The sequence below is a fragment of the Somniosus microcephalus genome, chromosome 16 (genome assembly GCF_052327205.1).
Source record: "Somniosus microcephalus isolate GS21.2 chromosome 16, FLI_Smic_1.0, whole genome shotgun sequence".
In the NCBI taxonomy this organism is placed as follows: domain Eukaryota; kingdom Metazoa; phylum Chordata; class Chondrichthyes; order Squaliformes; family Somniosidae; genus Somniosus; species Somniosus microcephalus.
The window spans coordinates 43,807,052-43,823,465 of NC_141002.1; the positions used below are offsets into that span (position 1 = coordinate 43,807,052).

A 16,414-nucleotide genomic window follows, 5' to 3' on the forward strand; every position below is an offset into this window, starting at 1 on the left:
GGGGTTCGTCGGCGGGGGTCGGGGTTGTGCGCCACTCTGGTCATGTCGTGCGCACGACTTACGCTGAACGAAAAAACCTTCGGTTTTTAGAGGGTTTCGGTTTTCGGAAGTTCGGATAAAAGGTAGTCTACCTGTACTTGCCTTAGAGGTGGTGCAACGAAGGTTCAGTAGCTTGATCCCTGGGATGAGAGGGTTGTTCTATGAGGAGTGATTGAATAGATTGGGCCTATACTCTCTGGAGTTTAGTATAATGAGAGGTGATCTCATTGAAACATGTGAGATTCTGAGGGTGATTGACACGGTAGATGCTGAGAGGTTGTTTCCCCTGGCTGGAGAGTCTAGAACTAGGAGGCATAGTCTCAAGATAAGGGGTTGGTCATTTAAGACTGAGATGAGGAGAAATTCTTCACTCAGAGGGTTGTGAATATTTGGAATTCTCTACCACAAAGGGCTGTGGTGAGTCGTTGAGTATATTCAGAGTTGAGACAGTGAGATTTTTGGACTCATGGGGAATCAAGGGATATGGAGATCGGGTGGGAAAGTGGAGTTGAGGTTGAAGATTAGCCATGATCTTATTGAATGGCGGAGCAGGCTTGAGGGGTTGTATGGCCTACTCCTGCTCTGAATTCTTATGTTCTTATGGAGGGTGCTAATGTGATGAAGCACATTGGGCACCTCGTATTATCAGATACTGAGGCCTGCAAGTCACCTGGGGTCGTAGCATATCCCAGTGCAGCCAGCAAGCGCAAAGGAGCTGGGAGCCTGTGCTCAAATTGTGTTGAAGGCTCATTAAGGCCCCAAGAAACTTTAAATTAGGGGTCTCCCTTTGTGCCCATTTGGGATGAGATGCTGTACTAGAGACCCTAATATTAAAAAAAAAACTTTTCTGCCCTGCCCTTCCTGACCTATTTTGCCCCTCCCTATCCCTCCTTGCCCTCCTTGCCACATGTGCCCCATTCCTCCCCCCCCCCCCCCCCCACCTGCCCTCCCTCCTTGGGAAATGCTGATGGTAGCCCTTAAATGGATGCTGGTATGAAAATTCTAGCCCCTACATAAACTCCCTCTCCTCCCCAGTACTCCCAGAATGTCACGTGCTATGTGCAGGAAGAACCAAAAAATGATATTAATGAATTGACTTTGTATAATATATTTAATTTTAATTGGTCGAATAATGGTAGATTGAAAATATTATTGATTCAATCTCCAACACTTTCAATTTAGCCATGCTGCTGTTATTATTTCCCTTCCATCTTCTTCGATTAAGGCTGTTAAGGTTGCATTTTAACCTCCCCTCCCTCAAGGACTGATAAGCGCACACTTTCTATCTTCAGTATCCACCAAAATAAGTAATTTGAAAAAAAAAAATGCTTTTATTTTGTGAGCTATTGAGGTTGAGAGCTTGCTCCCCCTTCTAATAGTATGTGTTGTCTGCTCAGATCATGCTTTTATATCTCTGCTGTTCACGCTCCTGCCTGTCAGTTTTGACCCCTTCACTAAAGGAATGAAAACCAACATCAATTCTGTAAAAAGAGGAAAATTCCCAAGTACAGGGCATACATTCTATATTTATGCTGTGATCCTTGTGGGTAAGACATTCAAGATCCTCTGAGAGGAGTTTTGTTTTTTGGAGCAAGCAAGCAAAGGGTTTCTATAAGCAATTGCATTTGAAATGTCCATTTTTTGTAATACTTAATTGCTTATTTAAAATTTTAGGTGGATCTTGAGTAGATACTCGGTGGTATCTTTACAGGGTCTCACTACCAAGAGTACTTTTAAAGATCAAACACAAAGAATTCCAAGCATGTCTTTGTTTCTTTCTGTTCCTTTAACAAAAGAAACGTTGAGTTTTAGATCACCTTTCCTATGATAGCTGAGAATTTCCTAAGATGTGTTTTATTTTTCTATACTTTTATGCTCATTAAAACAACAAGCGTCAGTACTGGCAAATGTAACACTTCAACTTTCTACACACAGTGTCTACCTTATGTACTTCTAGGTCAGGTTTCACCAGGTTGCATATATGGCATAGTTCCTCTGCTCCTACCCAACAATGTGCCTTAACCAAAAACTCTGAAGAGCACTCCCTATTGCACTTTTCCCTTCCTCATAGTAACTATCCTGGCAGCCTCCCTAAATGAGATTACCACCTTGTATGGACAGTTTTGTGGTGTTGACACTAGGAATTGAGTTAAGATTCACTGATCTGATGCCGGGTAGGATCTTTATAACCAATAGAGAGAATATCTTTATCTCATAAATCTGACCTGAATTCAGATCTTGCGCACAAAGTTGAAAGAACAGCGTACTTCTCAACGACCCCATTTTAATCAGGATCTCCTGACATCAAAACAGCAGTGCTGAGAGAAGCAGCAGTGACATGGAAGAATCTGCAAAATCAGCTGGTCCAGCTCCAAGTGATGATTTGAATTCAAGCTTTGCCTGGGGGCATTCCTGGGCTACTCTGATCGGCCTTCTTTCATTAGACCCAGCAGAAGCCACGCCTGCTCAGAGCAGGCATAGGTTCTGTATTTTGCCTTAAGGCGCCAAACATCAGAGAGAGGCTAGGTAATTGATCCCAGAGAGAATTGATTACTTCATAGTGCCAAAAATGTGTTCCCCTGTGAGAAGGAAAAATTTTGCTAAAATTAAATCTTTCTCCCATTAAGGGCATTTCCTCCAAGCTGACACTCGCTTTTTCCACTATTTCCTTGGCGTGGGCTCTCTTGCAGTGTTTCTCTATGGCCGCACACCCCAGTTACTAAAATGACCCCATCCCTGGGATTTGAGACAGAATCAGTATCTAATTTAGTAGGTAGCTAGGTGTCCTACTCCACTGTGCTTCTGGAGGCAGAGCAGCAATCCAGAATTTCAGGGTCATAGTGTTTGTGATTTTATTTCCTTTTAAGTCCCATTTCTAGTGTTTCTGTGTACTCGATTTTCCGCCCATTTTTAGGTGCTCCTGCTGCAGCCAAAGGAAGAAAATGGGGCAGAGTTGCTCATTGCAGAGTCCCCGCCCCAGAAAAATGCCACCAGAATTTTCTTCTTCCCCCAATGTGGGCAGACCACACCAACTACCACTTGGCAATTTGCCACATACAAATAGTGGCAAGTAGGTGTGGTTTCCTGTCCCAGCCTACTTCCCTCCATAACCACGTGTGGCCTACTTTTTGGAAACAACACCTGTACAGAAAAGGTGTTCTGAGTTACTTGTCAGCATCTCACAGACAGTAAAGTAGTTGAAAGTCACCATTAGAAAGGACTTTGCTGCGGGAAAGTGTCTTATTTCATAACTTTCTGACTCAGACATGAAAGCCATGCTGACAGAAGGCCAGTGATTTAGTTTTCTTGGAATTGTAGAATTTATCACTAAATCTCTGGTTAAAAAATACAAGAATACCAGGTAATAAAAACTGAAGTTGATGTCCAGTTTCCATTATAAATGTGGATACAGGATTTTATATTCAAAAGAGTTGACAGGAAGTACACATATATTAAAAAGGCTGTTAATTTCTGAGTTGCACTGAATGGCTATGTTTATTTAGCATTTGTCTCCAAAGAAGTTAAACATGACAAATAAGCTGCAAAATGCATGTATTAAAATTTTTCATTTTCTTCAGACGGAAGTTTCTGGGGCATGTCCAGCTGTTGAAAAAAATCTGCTTTTTCATGTGAAATGTTGACAAGCTGACACATGGGTTGAAAAGCTGAATTATCAGCATAAAATGCCAGTCCTCGAATATATTTACATTCTTCAAATATGTACCATGACAATCAGTGTCAGCAAACTATTGGATTACGGTGCACCATAATTCTATCTTCACCTGATGTCTAAACCCACACACTTTTAAGGAGTCACTGGGATAATGATCAGGTGCGGGAACTCTGGCTGAATTCATTCTTTCTTTAACCCATGGATACTAAGGCCACTTGTTTTATCATCCAATATTTTAAAATATCCAATACTGTTTTAGAAGAATTTTGCACAATTCAAGGATTGAACATGAAGTCTCCCTGGTTTGCACAGCTGAATAATACATCATGGCCTAGAAATTCAGTTGTTTGCGCCAGCCACTAGCGCCTTAGGAGGAGGAGAAGTGGGGTGCTAAGCAGCTAGCGCCCGGGCGCAGCGCGATCTGCGCCTCTCGCGAACTTCAGTTAAGATTTAGGGGCGGCGCAAAACCTTTGCGCGCGCTCAGCTGCGCGCGCAGATCCTGACGTCATTTCATGGTGCAACGCCCTTTGTGTGCCCCAAACCGGAAATTCAGTGGCGCCGGCCTATTGTGCGCCTGGCGCCCCTAGCGACTGGTAGAGGGGACCGGTTCCCAGTCGCTGCGGGGGGCGCTAATTAAAGGGGACTCCTCCTGCAGTATAAATGGCAGCCATTTTGCACCACTCCTTCTTTGTGAGAGACGGATCTTTGGAGAGAGACAAAGGTAGAGAGCTTTCTGGTTTGGCTCAACACTCGCACAGGTACTTGTGGCTTCAGGCCACAGCTTTGCACTTGTCTTTAACTTCAGAGTCATAGCATTGATTGGAAACATATAATGGGGGCTGCAATAGGTGGAAACGTTGGGCTTCTCCATTGCATTCAAAGGGCTCAGAGACGCCGTGAGAGAGTGCCAGTCATGGCCAGACGGAGAAGGGCCAACAGGCGTCGGCAAAGGAGGCCTTACCCACCCAGGGTATACCGCCAGCAGTTCTCATATCTGAACATGTCTGAGGAGCAGTGTGTTCGGAGGCTGCGATTCAGAAGGGCGGTGGTCACTGAGATCTGCCACCTGCTTCGCAGAGATCTGCAGCCACAGCTGAGGAGCAGGACGTCTCTGTCGGTGGCAGTGAAGGTGATGGTGGCTCTCAACTTCTATGCCACCGGCTCCTTCCAATCCACTACTGGGGACATTGCCAACATCTCCCAGTTTGCGGTACATTGCTGCATCCGCCAGGTGACCAATGCCCTTTTCAGAAGGAGACGTCAGTTCATCTCCTTCCCTGTGACCGTTGACAAGCAGCAACAGCGTGCAATGGGCTTTGCCGCATTAGCGGGCTTCCCCATGGTGCAGGGCGCCATTGACTGCATGCATGTGGCTTTGCGGGCACCTCTAGAGAATGCTGAGGATTACCGCAACCGGAAGGGCTACCATTCGCTCAACGTGCAGTTGGTGTGTGACCACAGGCAGCTCATCCTAGCTGTCAATGCCCGCTTTCCAGGCAGCAGCCACGATGCCTTCATCCTGCGCCAGACTTCTGTGGCAGACATGTTCCAGGCCCAGCCTCACCCACGAGGATGGCTTCTCGGGGACAAAGGCTATCCTTTGTGCACCTGGCTGATGACCCCGCTCTGTGCGCCCAGCACCCCTGCTGAAGAGGGATACAATGACAGCCATCAGGCAACCAGGAACATCATTGAGCAAACAATCGGCGTGCTGAAGCAACGGTTCCGTTGTCTGGATCGTTCCGGGGGAGCCCTACAGTACTCGCCTGAGCGAGTCTCCCATTTCGTTGTCGTGTGCTGCATGCTGCACAACCTGGCTAACTGCAGGACTCAGCCACTGCCAGCAGACATTGGAGGACCACCAGAGGAGGAGGAGGACCAGCACAGGAGGGAGGCAGAAAGTGCAAGGGCCGCCCGTCGGCGGCTTATTGCAAGTCGGTTCTAGGCCCCCTCTCAGGGAATGGCTTGTGCCAATGGCAGAAGATGAATGTAGCCGCTCCACAAGCCCTCAGCCGAGCAGAGCAACCAGGACTTCCAAAAGAAAGCATAGACAGTGCGATTTAAGAATTTTTTTTACTATGATACCTCTGTGCCCTTCCCACATGACAAACTAATGGAGAGAAACCCCCCCAAAAACACACATACACCAGTCTTGGCCTTTACAAGTAAAACAAATATTCCAGTCTCGGCCTTTAAATATGAAACAAACACACCAGTCTCGGCCTTTAAATATGAAACAAATACACCAGTCTCGGCTTTTATATATGAGACAAATACACCAGTCTCGGCTTTTATAAGTAAAACAAAACATTTGGCCACACCTTCTACTTTTTCCCCTGCAAGGGTGATCCATTTCGCTTCCGTGACTGGCCCCTACCCGCCCTGCAGCTCCTCCTCAATGGGACCCCAGTGGCTGCAGCAAGGCTGGGGGAAGGCTGCTGAGGGTCAGATGGTGAGACGGCAGATGCCCTTGGGGGTCGGCCTGGACCAGCACTGGGCCTGGAGGGGCCGGCTGCTGACTGCTCCAACTCTGCTTGGGCGGCAGCAGTCTGCCCAACAGCTGGTGGCAGCTGCAATGGAGGAGTGACAGTGTTGGCTGCAGGAATGCTGCCAACCTGACAGATCACAGGCACTCCCTGGTCGGCTGAGACATTGGCACGTGCACAGGCCAGCACTGCAGCATGCGCAGCAATCTGCTGAGGCACAGACCGCTGGGCTGCTGCGGCACAGCGAGTGCCCCGGCGATGCCTGGCCGATCCAGCGAGTGTGGCAGCAGTTAGTGCCCATGTGGCCCTGGTCTGTGTCTGCATGACAGCAGCCAGTGAATGCACGGCACGACTGAGCACTTGGCTAGAAGCCGCCTGTGAAGCAGCGAAGTCCTGCTGACTCCTAGCCTGTGCTGCCGCGATGTCCTGCAGACTCCTTGCCAGTGACTCTATGGAGTCAGGCATCCTTGTCACTGCAGCCATGAACTCAGTGTGCCTGCGCTCAGCCTGGGCTCCCATTTCCGCTAGGAGCCGTACCTCCTCTGCGCTCATCGTAGCAGGACTGGAGGCCGCACTCACCCTCCGGGGAGAAGGCTGCCGAGCTTCCCCACCCCTCCCGCGTTGCTGCAGCCCGCTGGTCCCCGGAGCTTCACTATCCTCCGACCCTTCCCCCCTGCTCCCCTCCAGGGAAGACGTGTCACCATCGTGGCCATGGGCTGCCTCGGCTGAGGGTGTCCCTGATGGGCTGGCTTCCTCTTCCTCCTCCTCTATGTCTGACTCGGACACAGTGCCAGCTTGAGGGGCCGCCTCCTCACCTGGCGAGTCACCATCTGAAAGCAGGGAGGCACAAGAATTGCTTTAGAGTGAGGACAGGGCGGCAGCGAGGGAGGCATGAGTGCTGCTGTGCACTGCATTGGTTCGATAGTGGCAAAGGATGCTGGCGTGAGGCGCAAGTGGAAAGGGAGAGGTCAAAAAGGTGATGACCTTACCATTGGTGCCCAGAACAGGGTCAGCATCTCCAGTGGCAACGGGGTCACTCAGCCGGCCTGCCATGATCTGCTCCACTCGCTGCTCGAGGTCGCTCAGCTGTTTCAGGTCAGGACGGCCTCCCCTGGTCTGTCGCTGCTGTCTTCTGTTATGCGCCAGCTTGGCCTGCAAGAGAAAGAACCGCCTCTAAGTACAGTGTCAAGTCCTGATCTTGCCCGCACTGCCTCCCATGTTCGATTAGCCCTGACAGTGTCAAGCCCTGATCTTGCCCGCACTGCCTCCCATGGTCGAATAGCCCTGACAGTGTCTAAAGTCCTGATTGCGCAAGTGCTTTTCATGACAGTCCCATAACTGCTGGATGAGGGCTGGCCATTAGGGCTTCCAGACCTGTTTGGCCATAAAGTGAGGTGCACATGCAGGGATGAGGAGGATACTGGAAAGGGTACTCACCCTGACAACCCGAGTGAGGTTGTTGAATTTTTTCCGGCACTGGGTTGGTGTCCTGCCAACCACGCTGTTGGACGTGACCCTGTTTGCCACATCCCTCCACGCTTTCCGATATTCGGCGGGCAGCGGCCTCCTGCCACCCTCGGGGAAGAGGATATGGCGCCTGCGGTCCACTGCGCCAACCAGCAGCCTCAGGTCACCCTCGCCGAAGCGCTGCGCTCTCTCCCTGGCCTTCTCCATTCTCCTGGGTGTGGAGCTGTTCCAGAAGCAGTGTTCAGGCCTTGCCTTAGGGCTGCAGTGTGCAGGGCGTGGCAGCCAAGCAATTCCACCCTCCCCCTTTAAGTGCTGACCGGCGCCTGACTGTCTGGCCTCAATGAGCAACTCGCCGCACCTGCGCTGCGCCCGCCTTCGGTGTTTGCGCCCCGGATCGCCGGCTTAGCGCCTAATGATAGTCGTGCATCGCCTGCTTTAGCGCAGCAGCAACCTCTTGGGGCGATGCAACTGAATATCGGCGAAGGTGGCGCGAAGTTGCACCGGGCGCAAAAGTTAGCGAACGCCTTGCTGTAGCGCCCCAAACGTGGCTATACTGAATTTCTAGGCCCATGTGTCCAATTACAAGTTTGTGAAAGCCTGTGAAAAGTTTTAGGTTTGTCGGATAGTAAGCACAGCTATTTTAATTGTACTGTATATGGATGCAGCTCGGTGTTTATAATGTTTGAATTAATATTGCTTTGAATGTTAGTGTTAAACTTTACTGTTGTTTAAATATACCTGAAATATTTGGCTTTGTAGGTGGAAGAGTTAATGACAGCGATGGAAAAAGTGAAACAAGAACTGGAACTGATGAAAACCAAACTGTCCTCTACCCAGCAGTCCCTCGCAGAAAAGGAAGCCCACCTCACTAATCTGCGTGCCGAGAGGAGGAAGCACCTAGAGGAAGTCCTTGAAATGAAGTAAGGGCAATCTTTTCAATTCAATGTTTCAATTATGAGGTAGTATTCCTTCTACCTCACCCACACAGTTTTTTGATTTCCTAAATCCCTTTTCATTTCTCCTCTACTTTAAAGCAGTAGTATATTGCTGCAAAATGGATTATGAGTTCTTATTCAGTATTTGAATGAATAGCACACAGTAGGACATAGATTCATGTCCAAAGTTCCTCAGTCAGTGTTTTTCAGCTATTCCACCCTTGAGGAAATGTTGAGCAGGGATTAGGTGTTTCTCCACAGGAAGGTGGGCCAGGCCATGGATCCTTTGAGTGCAATTGTTGGAAGTCATGGAAGAGCATCTCTCTTGATTCGGAATCAGAGCAGAGGGATCTATACCAAAAAAGTATGGTTTTGTCAGTATTATCTGCGAAACCAACAGGTTTGTATTATCTATTCAATGAACACTTGAAGAAAAGGCAGATTTTGGTTCTTGATTGCATGCGAAAATAATAAATGAACGTAGTACATTCTGCTGTTTGTAAAAGGAAATCATTTTCAGAGAGATTTTGTATACATATTGTTCTTCATAGTTTTTTTTCAAAAGAATTATTTTTTTCCTAAATGATTTGTATGTTTTTAGTTTTTTTTTATTCGTCTATGGGATGTGGGCGTCACTGGTAAGGCCAGCATTTATTGCCCATCCCTAATTGCCCTTGAGAAGGTGGTGGTGAGCTGCTGCCTTGAACCGCTGCAGTCCGTGTGATCAGGGTTCTCCCACAGTGCTGTTAGGGAGGGAGTTCCAGGATTTTGACCCAGCGACGATGAAGGATCGGCGATATAATTCGAAGTCAGGATGGTGTGTGACTTGGAGGGGAACTTGGAGTTGGTGGTGTTCCCATGCGCCTGCTGCCCTTGTCCTTCTAGGTGGAAGAGGCCGCAGGTTTGGGTGGTGCTGCCGAAGAAGCCTTGGCGAGTTGCTGCAGTGTATCTTGTAGGTGGTACACATTGCAGCCATGGTACGCCGCTGGTGGAGGGAGTGAATGTTTAAGGTGGTGGATGGGGTGCCAATCAAGCGGGCTGCTTTGTCTTGGATGGTGTCAAGCTTCTTGAGTGTTGTTGGAGCTGCACTCATCCAGACAAGTGGAGAGTATTCCATCACACTCCTTGTGCCTTGTAGATGGTGGAAAGGCTTTGGGGAGTCCGGAGGTGAGACACTCGCCACAGAATACCTAGCCTCTGACCAGCTCTTGTTGCCACAGTAATTATGTGGCTGGTCCAGTTAAGTTTCTGGTCAGTGGTGACCCCCCAGAATGTTAATGGTGAGGGATTTGGCGATGGTAATACCGTTGAATGTCAAGGGGAGGTGGTTAGAATCTCGCTTGCTGGTACTTCTGTTACCTGCCACTTATCAGCCCAAGCCTGAAAGTCGTCCAGGTCTTGTTGCATGTGGGCATGGACTGCTTCATTATCTGAGGAGTTGCGAATGGCACTGAACACTGCACAGTCATCAGCAAACATCCCCATTTCTGACCTTATGTTGGAGGGAAGGTCATTGATGAAGCAGCTGAAGATGGTTGGGCCTAGGACACTGCCCTGAGGAACTCCTGCAGCGATGTCCTGGGGCTGTGATGATTGACCTTCAATCACCACAACCATCTTCCTTTGTGCTCGTGGAGCGTTTCCCCCCCCACCCCCCCGATTCCCATTGACTTCAGTTTTACTAGGGCTCCTTGATGCCACACTCAGTCAAATGCTGCCTTGATGTCAAGGGCAGTCACTCTCACCTCACCTCTGGAATTCAGCTCCTTTGTCCATGTTTGGACCAAGGCTGTAATGAGGTTGGGAGCCAAGTGGTCTTGGCGGAACTCAAACTGGACATCCGTGAGCAGGTTATTGGTGAGTAAGTGCCACTTGATAGCACTGTCGATGACACCTTCCATCACTTTGCTGATGATTCAGAGTAGACTGATGGGGTTGTAATTGGCCGGGTTGGATTTGTCCTGCTTTTTGTGGACAGGACATACTTGGCCAGTTTTCCACATTGTCGGATAGATGCCAGTGTTATAGCTGCACTGGAACAGCTTGGCTAGAGGCGTGGCTAGTTCTGGAGCGCAAGTCTTCAGCACGATCGCCTGGATGTTGTCGGGGCCCATAGCCTTTGCTGTATCTAGTGCGCTCAGCTGTTTCTTGATCTCACGTGGAGTGAATCGAATTGGCTGAAGACTGGCTTCTGTGATATTGGGGACCGCAGGAGGAGGCCGATATGGATCATCCACTCTGCATTTCTGGCTGAAGATGGTTATGTGGGTTGTTCAGACTTTGTGGGCCCTATTCTGTCAAAATGACTACAGTACAGTAAAGTGCTACATAGTAACCAATTTATAACATGGATCGTACACTTCTGTTGATCTTGGGCTTTGCTGTGGAAATAAAGTTCAGAGGAGGTAGAAAGAATAGTGGGTAAAATCAGCAATTTAAGTTTGTCAACAGAATTGTTGATTCTCATGTTCTTTTTAAAATAAATAAAATATTCTAGCACATGTGTACAAGAAGGAATAGTAGTTTATTTTTAAAAAGGCTTACTTTCATATTTTAGCCTTGATTTAATGAGGCCTTATCCATGATATAGAGCTGTGACAACGGCATGGATCAAAAAAATCAGGCACCTGATTCCACATGCTCAGTGCACAGTGTGCTTGATTTTCTGGTTGGTGATTTGGAAACCTAAAATGGGGCCATTCAACCAGCGTGCATAGGCCTTATGTAAATAATGTAATTATTTTAGATGGGTTCCACACTGAATCTTTCAACCTCAGGGAGGCTCCACCCACAGCGCTCACCTTGCTGTTATAAACTGAACATTTGGGAGACTTAGGACTTGGCCTACTGACAAAAAATTAAATTACAGGGCCTCCAAATAATACTGCTGGAGTGCCTGAGCAGTTTTGCAGCCAAAACATTGTCCATTTGGAACAGGAACTGAAGGGGAAGTTCCAGTTTAAAAAAAAAACCCTGCCTAGTGCCACCTCTACTGGGTTGCCCTATGCCCATTCCTCATGCTGGATGAAGCTGCCAGTGCTGAATAGACACCCAGTAGCTCTGGACTGCATTCTAACACCTGACATTCCAGTTGCTGTGCCCCCACCACACCAGCCGCCCCCCCCTGTCCTAGCACTTGGAGCACTAGAAAAATATTCAAATATGCTGACCTGACTTTAGTGGGTGAGATCAGCTGCTTCATGCACAGGCGTGTTGAGTGCCTGAACAGCGCTAACTCCTGCAGAGATGCACAAGGGCTGTATAAGTGACCATAGGAGCACGGTATATTTAAATGTGAAATGATCATGTCAAGAAAAAATACAGATTTATGCAAATAAAATGTTTATTTTTAAAGTAAAGTGTGCAAAATAGGTGGTTATTTACTCTTGTACTATAAGGATGTTATGTGGCATTGTGTGGAGGCGATCCCACTATGGCCATCGCAGTAGTAAAAAGGTCGAAGTGCTCCATGGTGATGATTTGTTTCATATGAAAATGCAAGTCAATGTGGTGTATTGCAGCGATTAGGATTTATGGTCAGTGCAAAAACAACTAGTGCTGATGACTATGTTCTATAGTAATGCCAGCAGGATGCACTTGACATTCCAGGGAACAAGAATTCAGCAGTTTTTCCCCATGAGATTGTATTTAGTATAGTTGATTCAATTACTTAATCTTCTCAGCAGTAAAGTCATTTTTTTTTGGACAACATTGCATTGTTTGATTCAGAGTATTGTCAATTCTAAGTCAAAGAAAGCAGCAATTAATTGATATGAACTGAAACCTCTTTTTCTCAAACTAACACTAAGCATAGCCGCCAGTATTTTTATCACCTAACAGTTCAAATAGCATCTTGAAAGTTGCTAACATCTGAATTTTGTTCTTTTGGGGGAGGAATCAGGAGTTCAAATTATTCGGGGAAATGACACCTGCCAATATTTTGGTTATGTTTTTTGTTCCTTCCCTGTATCAGCACACTCAGAAGATGAGTTGGAGATTTGCTCCCAGGATTCTGCCAATTCCACCATTATAAAAGGGTGAAAAACAGCAGCTGGGATAATTCTCCCTCTGACTTTCTTTCCTTATGTGGGGAAATATCTGGGAGGGCTGGATTTTCCAGGGGGTCGGTGGCAGTTGGGTGGGAAAAAAATTTTTGACAGCGGGTCAAGAACCCGATGTCAACCGGCTGCAACACGCCTTTCCCAAGGTCGGGTCTGTCCGCACTGAGCCAACCCGACGGGCAGCAGTGGGCAACCTAATAAAACTCATTAGCATCTAGTTGACATATCATTAACAGGCTTTTTTAACTTAGCTTTTCACTTAACTTCATGGCCACGGGAACCACGCTGTTCGGGACATGGCTGTCAACCTGAGGCGGGAGTTCAGTGGCCATTGCTCCAGCTGATTTCTTGACGGCTTCAAATGTACAGTAAAAGCTCCCACCTGACAGATCATCACTTTCTTCAGCTGTTTCTCAGTCTATTTCCAGCACAGATTCTGCAGGCTTTCCACTTTCCACTCTCCATCCACTCTTGCCTCATTTGAAGAACTCTCTTACCATTGACAGAATGCTTCTGTCATCGCTACTTCACCTGTCATCTATTCTATCAACATGGGTGCCCTTTATACTATCTCACCTTGGTCCTCAGAATCCGACCACGATCAGCCCCAACACCAGCAGCACCAACAACACCACCAACCTTCTCTGCAATCACCTGATGCTGCACAGGACACGGCATCAGTACCTGAGCACATTGCTGCCAGGGATGGCCTCACCATGGCCAGATTTATTTTACTTGACGCTGTACACTCTGGCTGCCACATGATGCGCCAGGTTGGCACCACCCCACACGAACACCATAAAGCATCCCTACAATGTCCAAGCCATTCCTTTCACACTCACCACCATTGTGGGGGGTACCGTTATCTCACCATTCACTGTAACTCACTAAGAACAGAAAGTGTTGAAAATAAAGGTTTCAATGTTTGACAGCACATTAACAGAAACCTTACATGAATATTGGGTAAAAGACTCAAGTGGTTACCCTTGTGGGCTGTTAGTTGGTATGATGGCCCTCGGATGAGGGTGAGTGTGAGGGTAGGCTAGTGAGATGGGGATGTGATAAAGTAGATAGAGAGAGAGAGGGATGGGTGGATGTGCATGTAAGGATGTGCAGGAGAAGGGAAGGCAGAGTGATGGGGATGTGATGAGAGGCACAGTAGGATGAAGGTGAGTGTGGCTTTGTACTAACGTTTTGTGATCTAATGAGATCATTGAAAGGTATGCGCCAATGCACCCAGGTCCTCCTGACCACATCCCTGCTTGTGACCACCTCTGCAATGTGCAACCAGGCTGTGTTGGTCGCCTGGGGAGATCTCTTCCGCCCATCGGAAGGGAAGAGGACCTCCCTGCGTGCTCTGACTCTGTACATATGGAGGGAGTCATGGGAGAACCTGGGTGCAGCCCTGTACCTCTGTGCAGTCATTGTCAGTGTTTGCAGCACTTCAGTGCTGCAGAACACTGATGGCACAAATGTTAAAAGAAAATTGGCCATGGTCCCGTTAAGGAAACCGGCTGATGGCGTGTCATGAATGACGTCACCAGACCCGCTTCCTCTAATTGGCCTGGGAAACGCGCTGGGCAGGCTTAACAGAATATCATTTTTCAGTGCAAGATGGAGCCAGCAGTGGGGTCAGGACCTGCCACCAGCGTTGCCTGCCCCAGACCCGCCGAGGTAAGGAAAATCTTGGCGCAAGTGTTCTTAAAGATACTGATGTTCAATTTTCCCCTGGTTCAATGTACTATTGAAATCACAGGGTTGGATTTTTTCACCAGTAGTTATTCTAACATTGTAGCTCTCTCCTCTATAAAACTTTTTCAAAATGAGTCTTAATGTAGATGTAGATTTGTGAAGTCTACCGCCTAATAGCGCTCCTTTCTCTCACACTGTGCAAAGTCTATGATTATATGCTAATAAACTTGACTTTTTTTTAAATGCAAGAGCAGAAATTCAAATTTATGGTTCAATTCCTTAATGTAATTTGAAGCCCGATAAGCATGATGCAAAATGAGCTCTAAACCTTCATAGGAACATTACCATGACCCTCATTCAAATTAATGTGCACAATCAAAGCTGCAGGTGGTATGTGCAATAATTCAACTTCTTCCATATTTTAACTGTAGAAATGAAATTTAAATGAGAGGCATAGCTAGCAAAAGGAATTTACAAGAGAATTGCAAGTCAGAATTGAGTTTAGGTATTAAAACTCGTGGTGACTATTTCACAGGCTTGCCTGTTCTTTTGCAATGTAGCGCAAAAGGTATTGATACTCTAAGGCTTGCAGCAAAATGATAGGACATATTTGCTGCTTGAGCTATGTGAAGAGTTATAATTAAAAAGTAGGCTATATTATTTGGCAATATAATGCAGTTTAGTGTTTCACCTGATTATTGGATTGTAATTTTTGGACACAATAAGTCAGCTGTACTGTGGACATCCCAGAGTAGACAAGAAGATGACATTGTCACCCAAAAATTGGTTAATGCTAGGTCAATTGAAAAATTTAAAAACTGAGATTGATATATTTTTGTTAAGTAAGGGTTTTACGGGAAATGGAACCAAGCTGGGTAACTGGAATTAAGATACAGATCAGCCATGATCTAATTGAATGGTGGAACAGACTGGAGGGGCTGAATGGCCTACTCCTGTTCCTATGTCCATAGACTTGAGCACATATTCTGGGCTAGCACTTCAGTGCAGTACTGAGGGAGTGCTGCAGTGTCGGAGGTATGGCTTTCGGACGAGACATTAAACCGAGGTTCCGTCTGCCCCCTCAGGTGGACGTAAAAGATCTCAAGGCACTATTTGAAGAAGAGCCGGGGAGTTCTTCGCCGTGTCCTGGCCAACATTTATCCCTCAACCTTTAACACCTATAACAGATTATCACATCATTTATCTCATTGCTGTTTGTAGGACCTTATTGTACGCAAATTGGCTGCCGCACTTCCAACATTACAACAGTGATTACACTCCAAAGGAAGTGATTGTAAAGCGCTTTGAGACAATCTGAGGTCATGAATGGCATTATATAAATGCAAGTCTTTTTCTTCCATCCTGCATTCTGACTCTGTTGAAATCACCATCTCTTACTCTTAACTCATGCTTTCTCAGGATCTCAAAACAATGGCACCTCCCTTCTTTTTTCTTCCTTCTGCTATCATTAAGATTTAAAAACCCAAGATTACCAAGATAATTACAACTCAATGTTTTATTTCCACTTAATGTTTTCTCTTTTTAACCTTGGTTGTCTGCAGTCATATAGTTTGAAAAGGACAGAAGAAAGCATGTACGATTTGTTTACACTGCAACTATCTTATATTTTTATGTTATCCAAAATAATTAAATTTAAGCCTGTTTGCATGGTTAACTGTATTCAAAGGCTCTTAGCAGTTTATTGGCCATTTTCACCACATCTTTAACAACCTGGATTTTTACAGGCCATTACCATTAGGCAATGTATCACTGTAACATTATTCTCTTCCTGTCCCAACCCTATTGTTGGCACTGCCAAGAATAGTATTTATGGGTATGGTCATACAGAAGATCTCACCTTCAGTTTCTTCTCACAGCACAATATGCATTTTATATAGTCCTTCTAAATAGTGTTCATAGTGAGAGTGGGTATAATTTGCTTTTATTTTGAATGTGTTGCATTTATCACTTTGGCACATCAACTTGCTGTGAAACGGTTTTGTTATAAAGTCCTGGATTCTGGAGTGTACAGTTGGGTTGCCGGCACTAATTTTCTATTAC

At 46.6% G+C, this 16,414-nt stretch overlaps 1 protein-coding gene across 5 annotated transcripts in view; it reads left to right on the forward strand.

Annotated features, from left to right (window-relative positions):
- LOC147106110 (ELKS/Rab6-interacting/CAST family member 1-like) overlaps positions 1-16,414 on the forward strand; it is a 1,260,296-nt gene that overhangs the window by 623,945 nt on the left and 619,937 nt on the right. For all 5 annotated transcript variants that reach the window (XM_086008889.1, XM_086008886.1, XM_086008887.1 and 2 more), the window contains one exon: positions 8,425-8,585. In XM_086008889.1, coding sequence (XP_085865015.1) covers positions 8,425-8,585 — 161 coding nt within the window. The remainder of the gene's footprint in view (positions 1-8,424; positions 8,586-16,414) is intronic.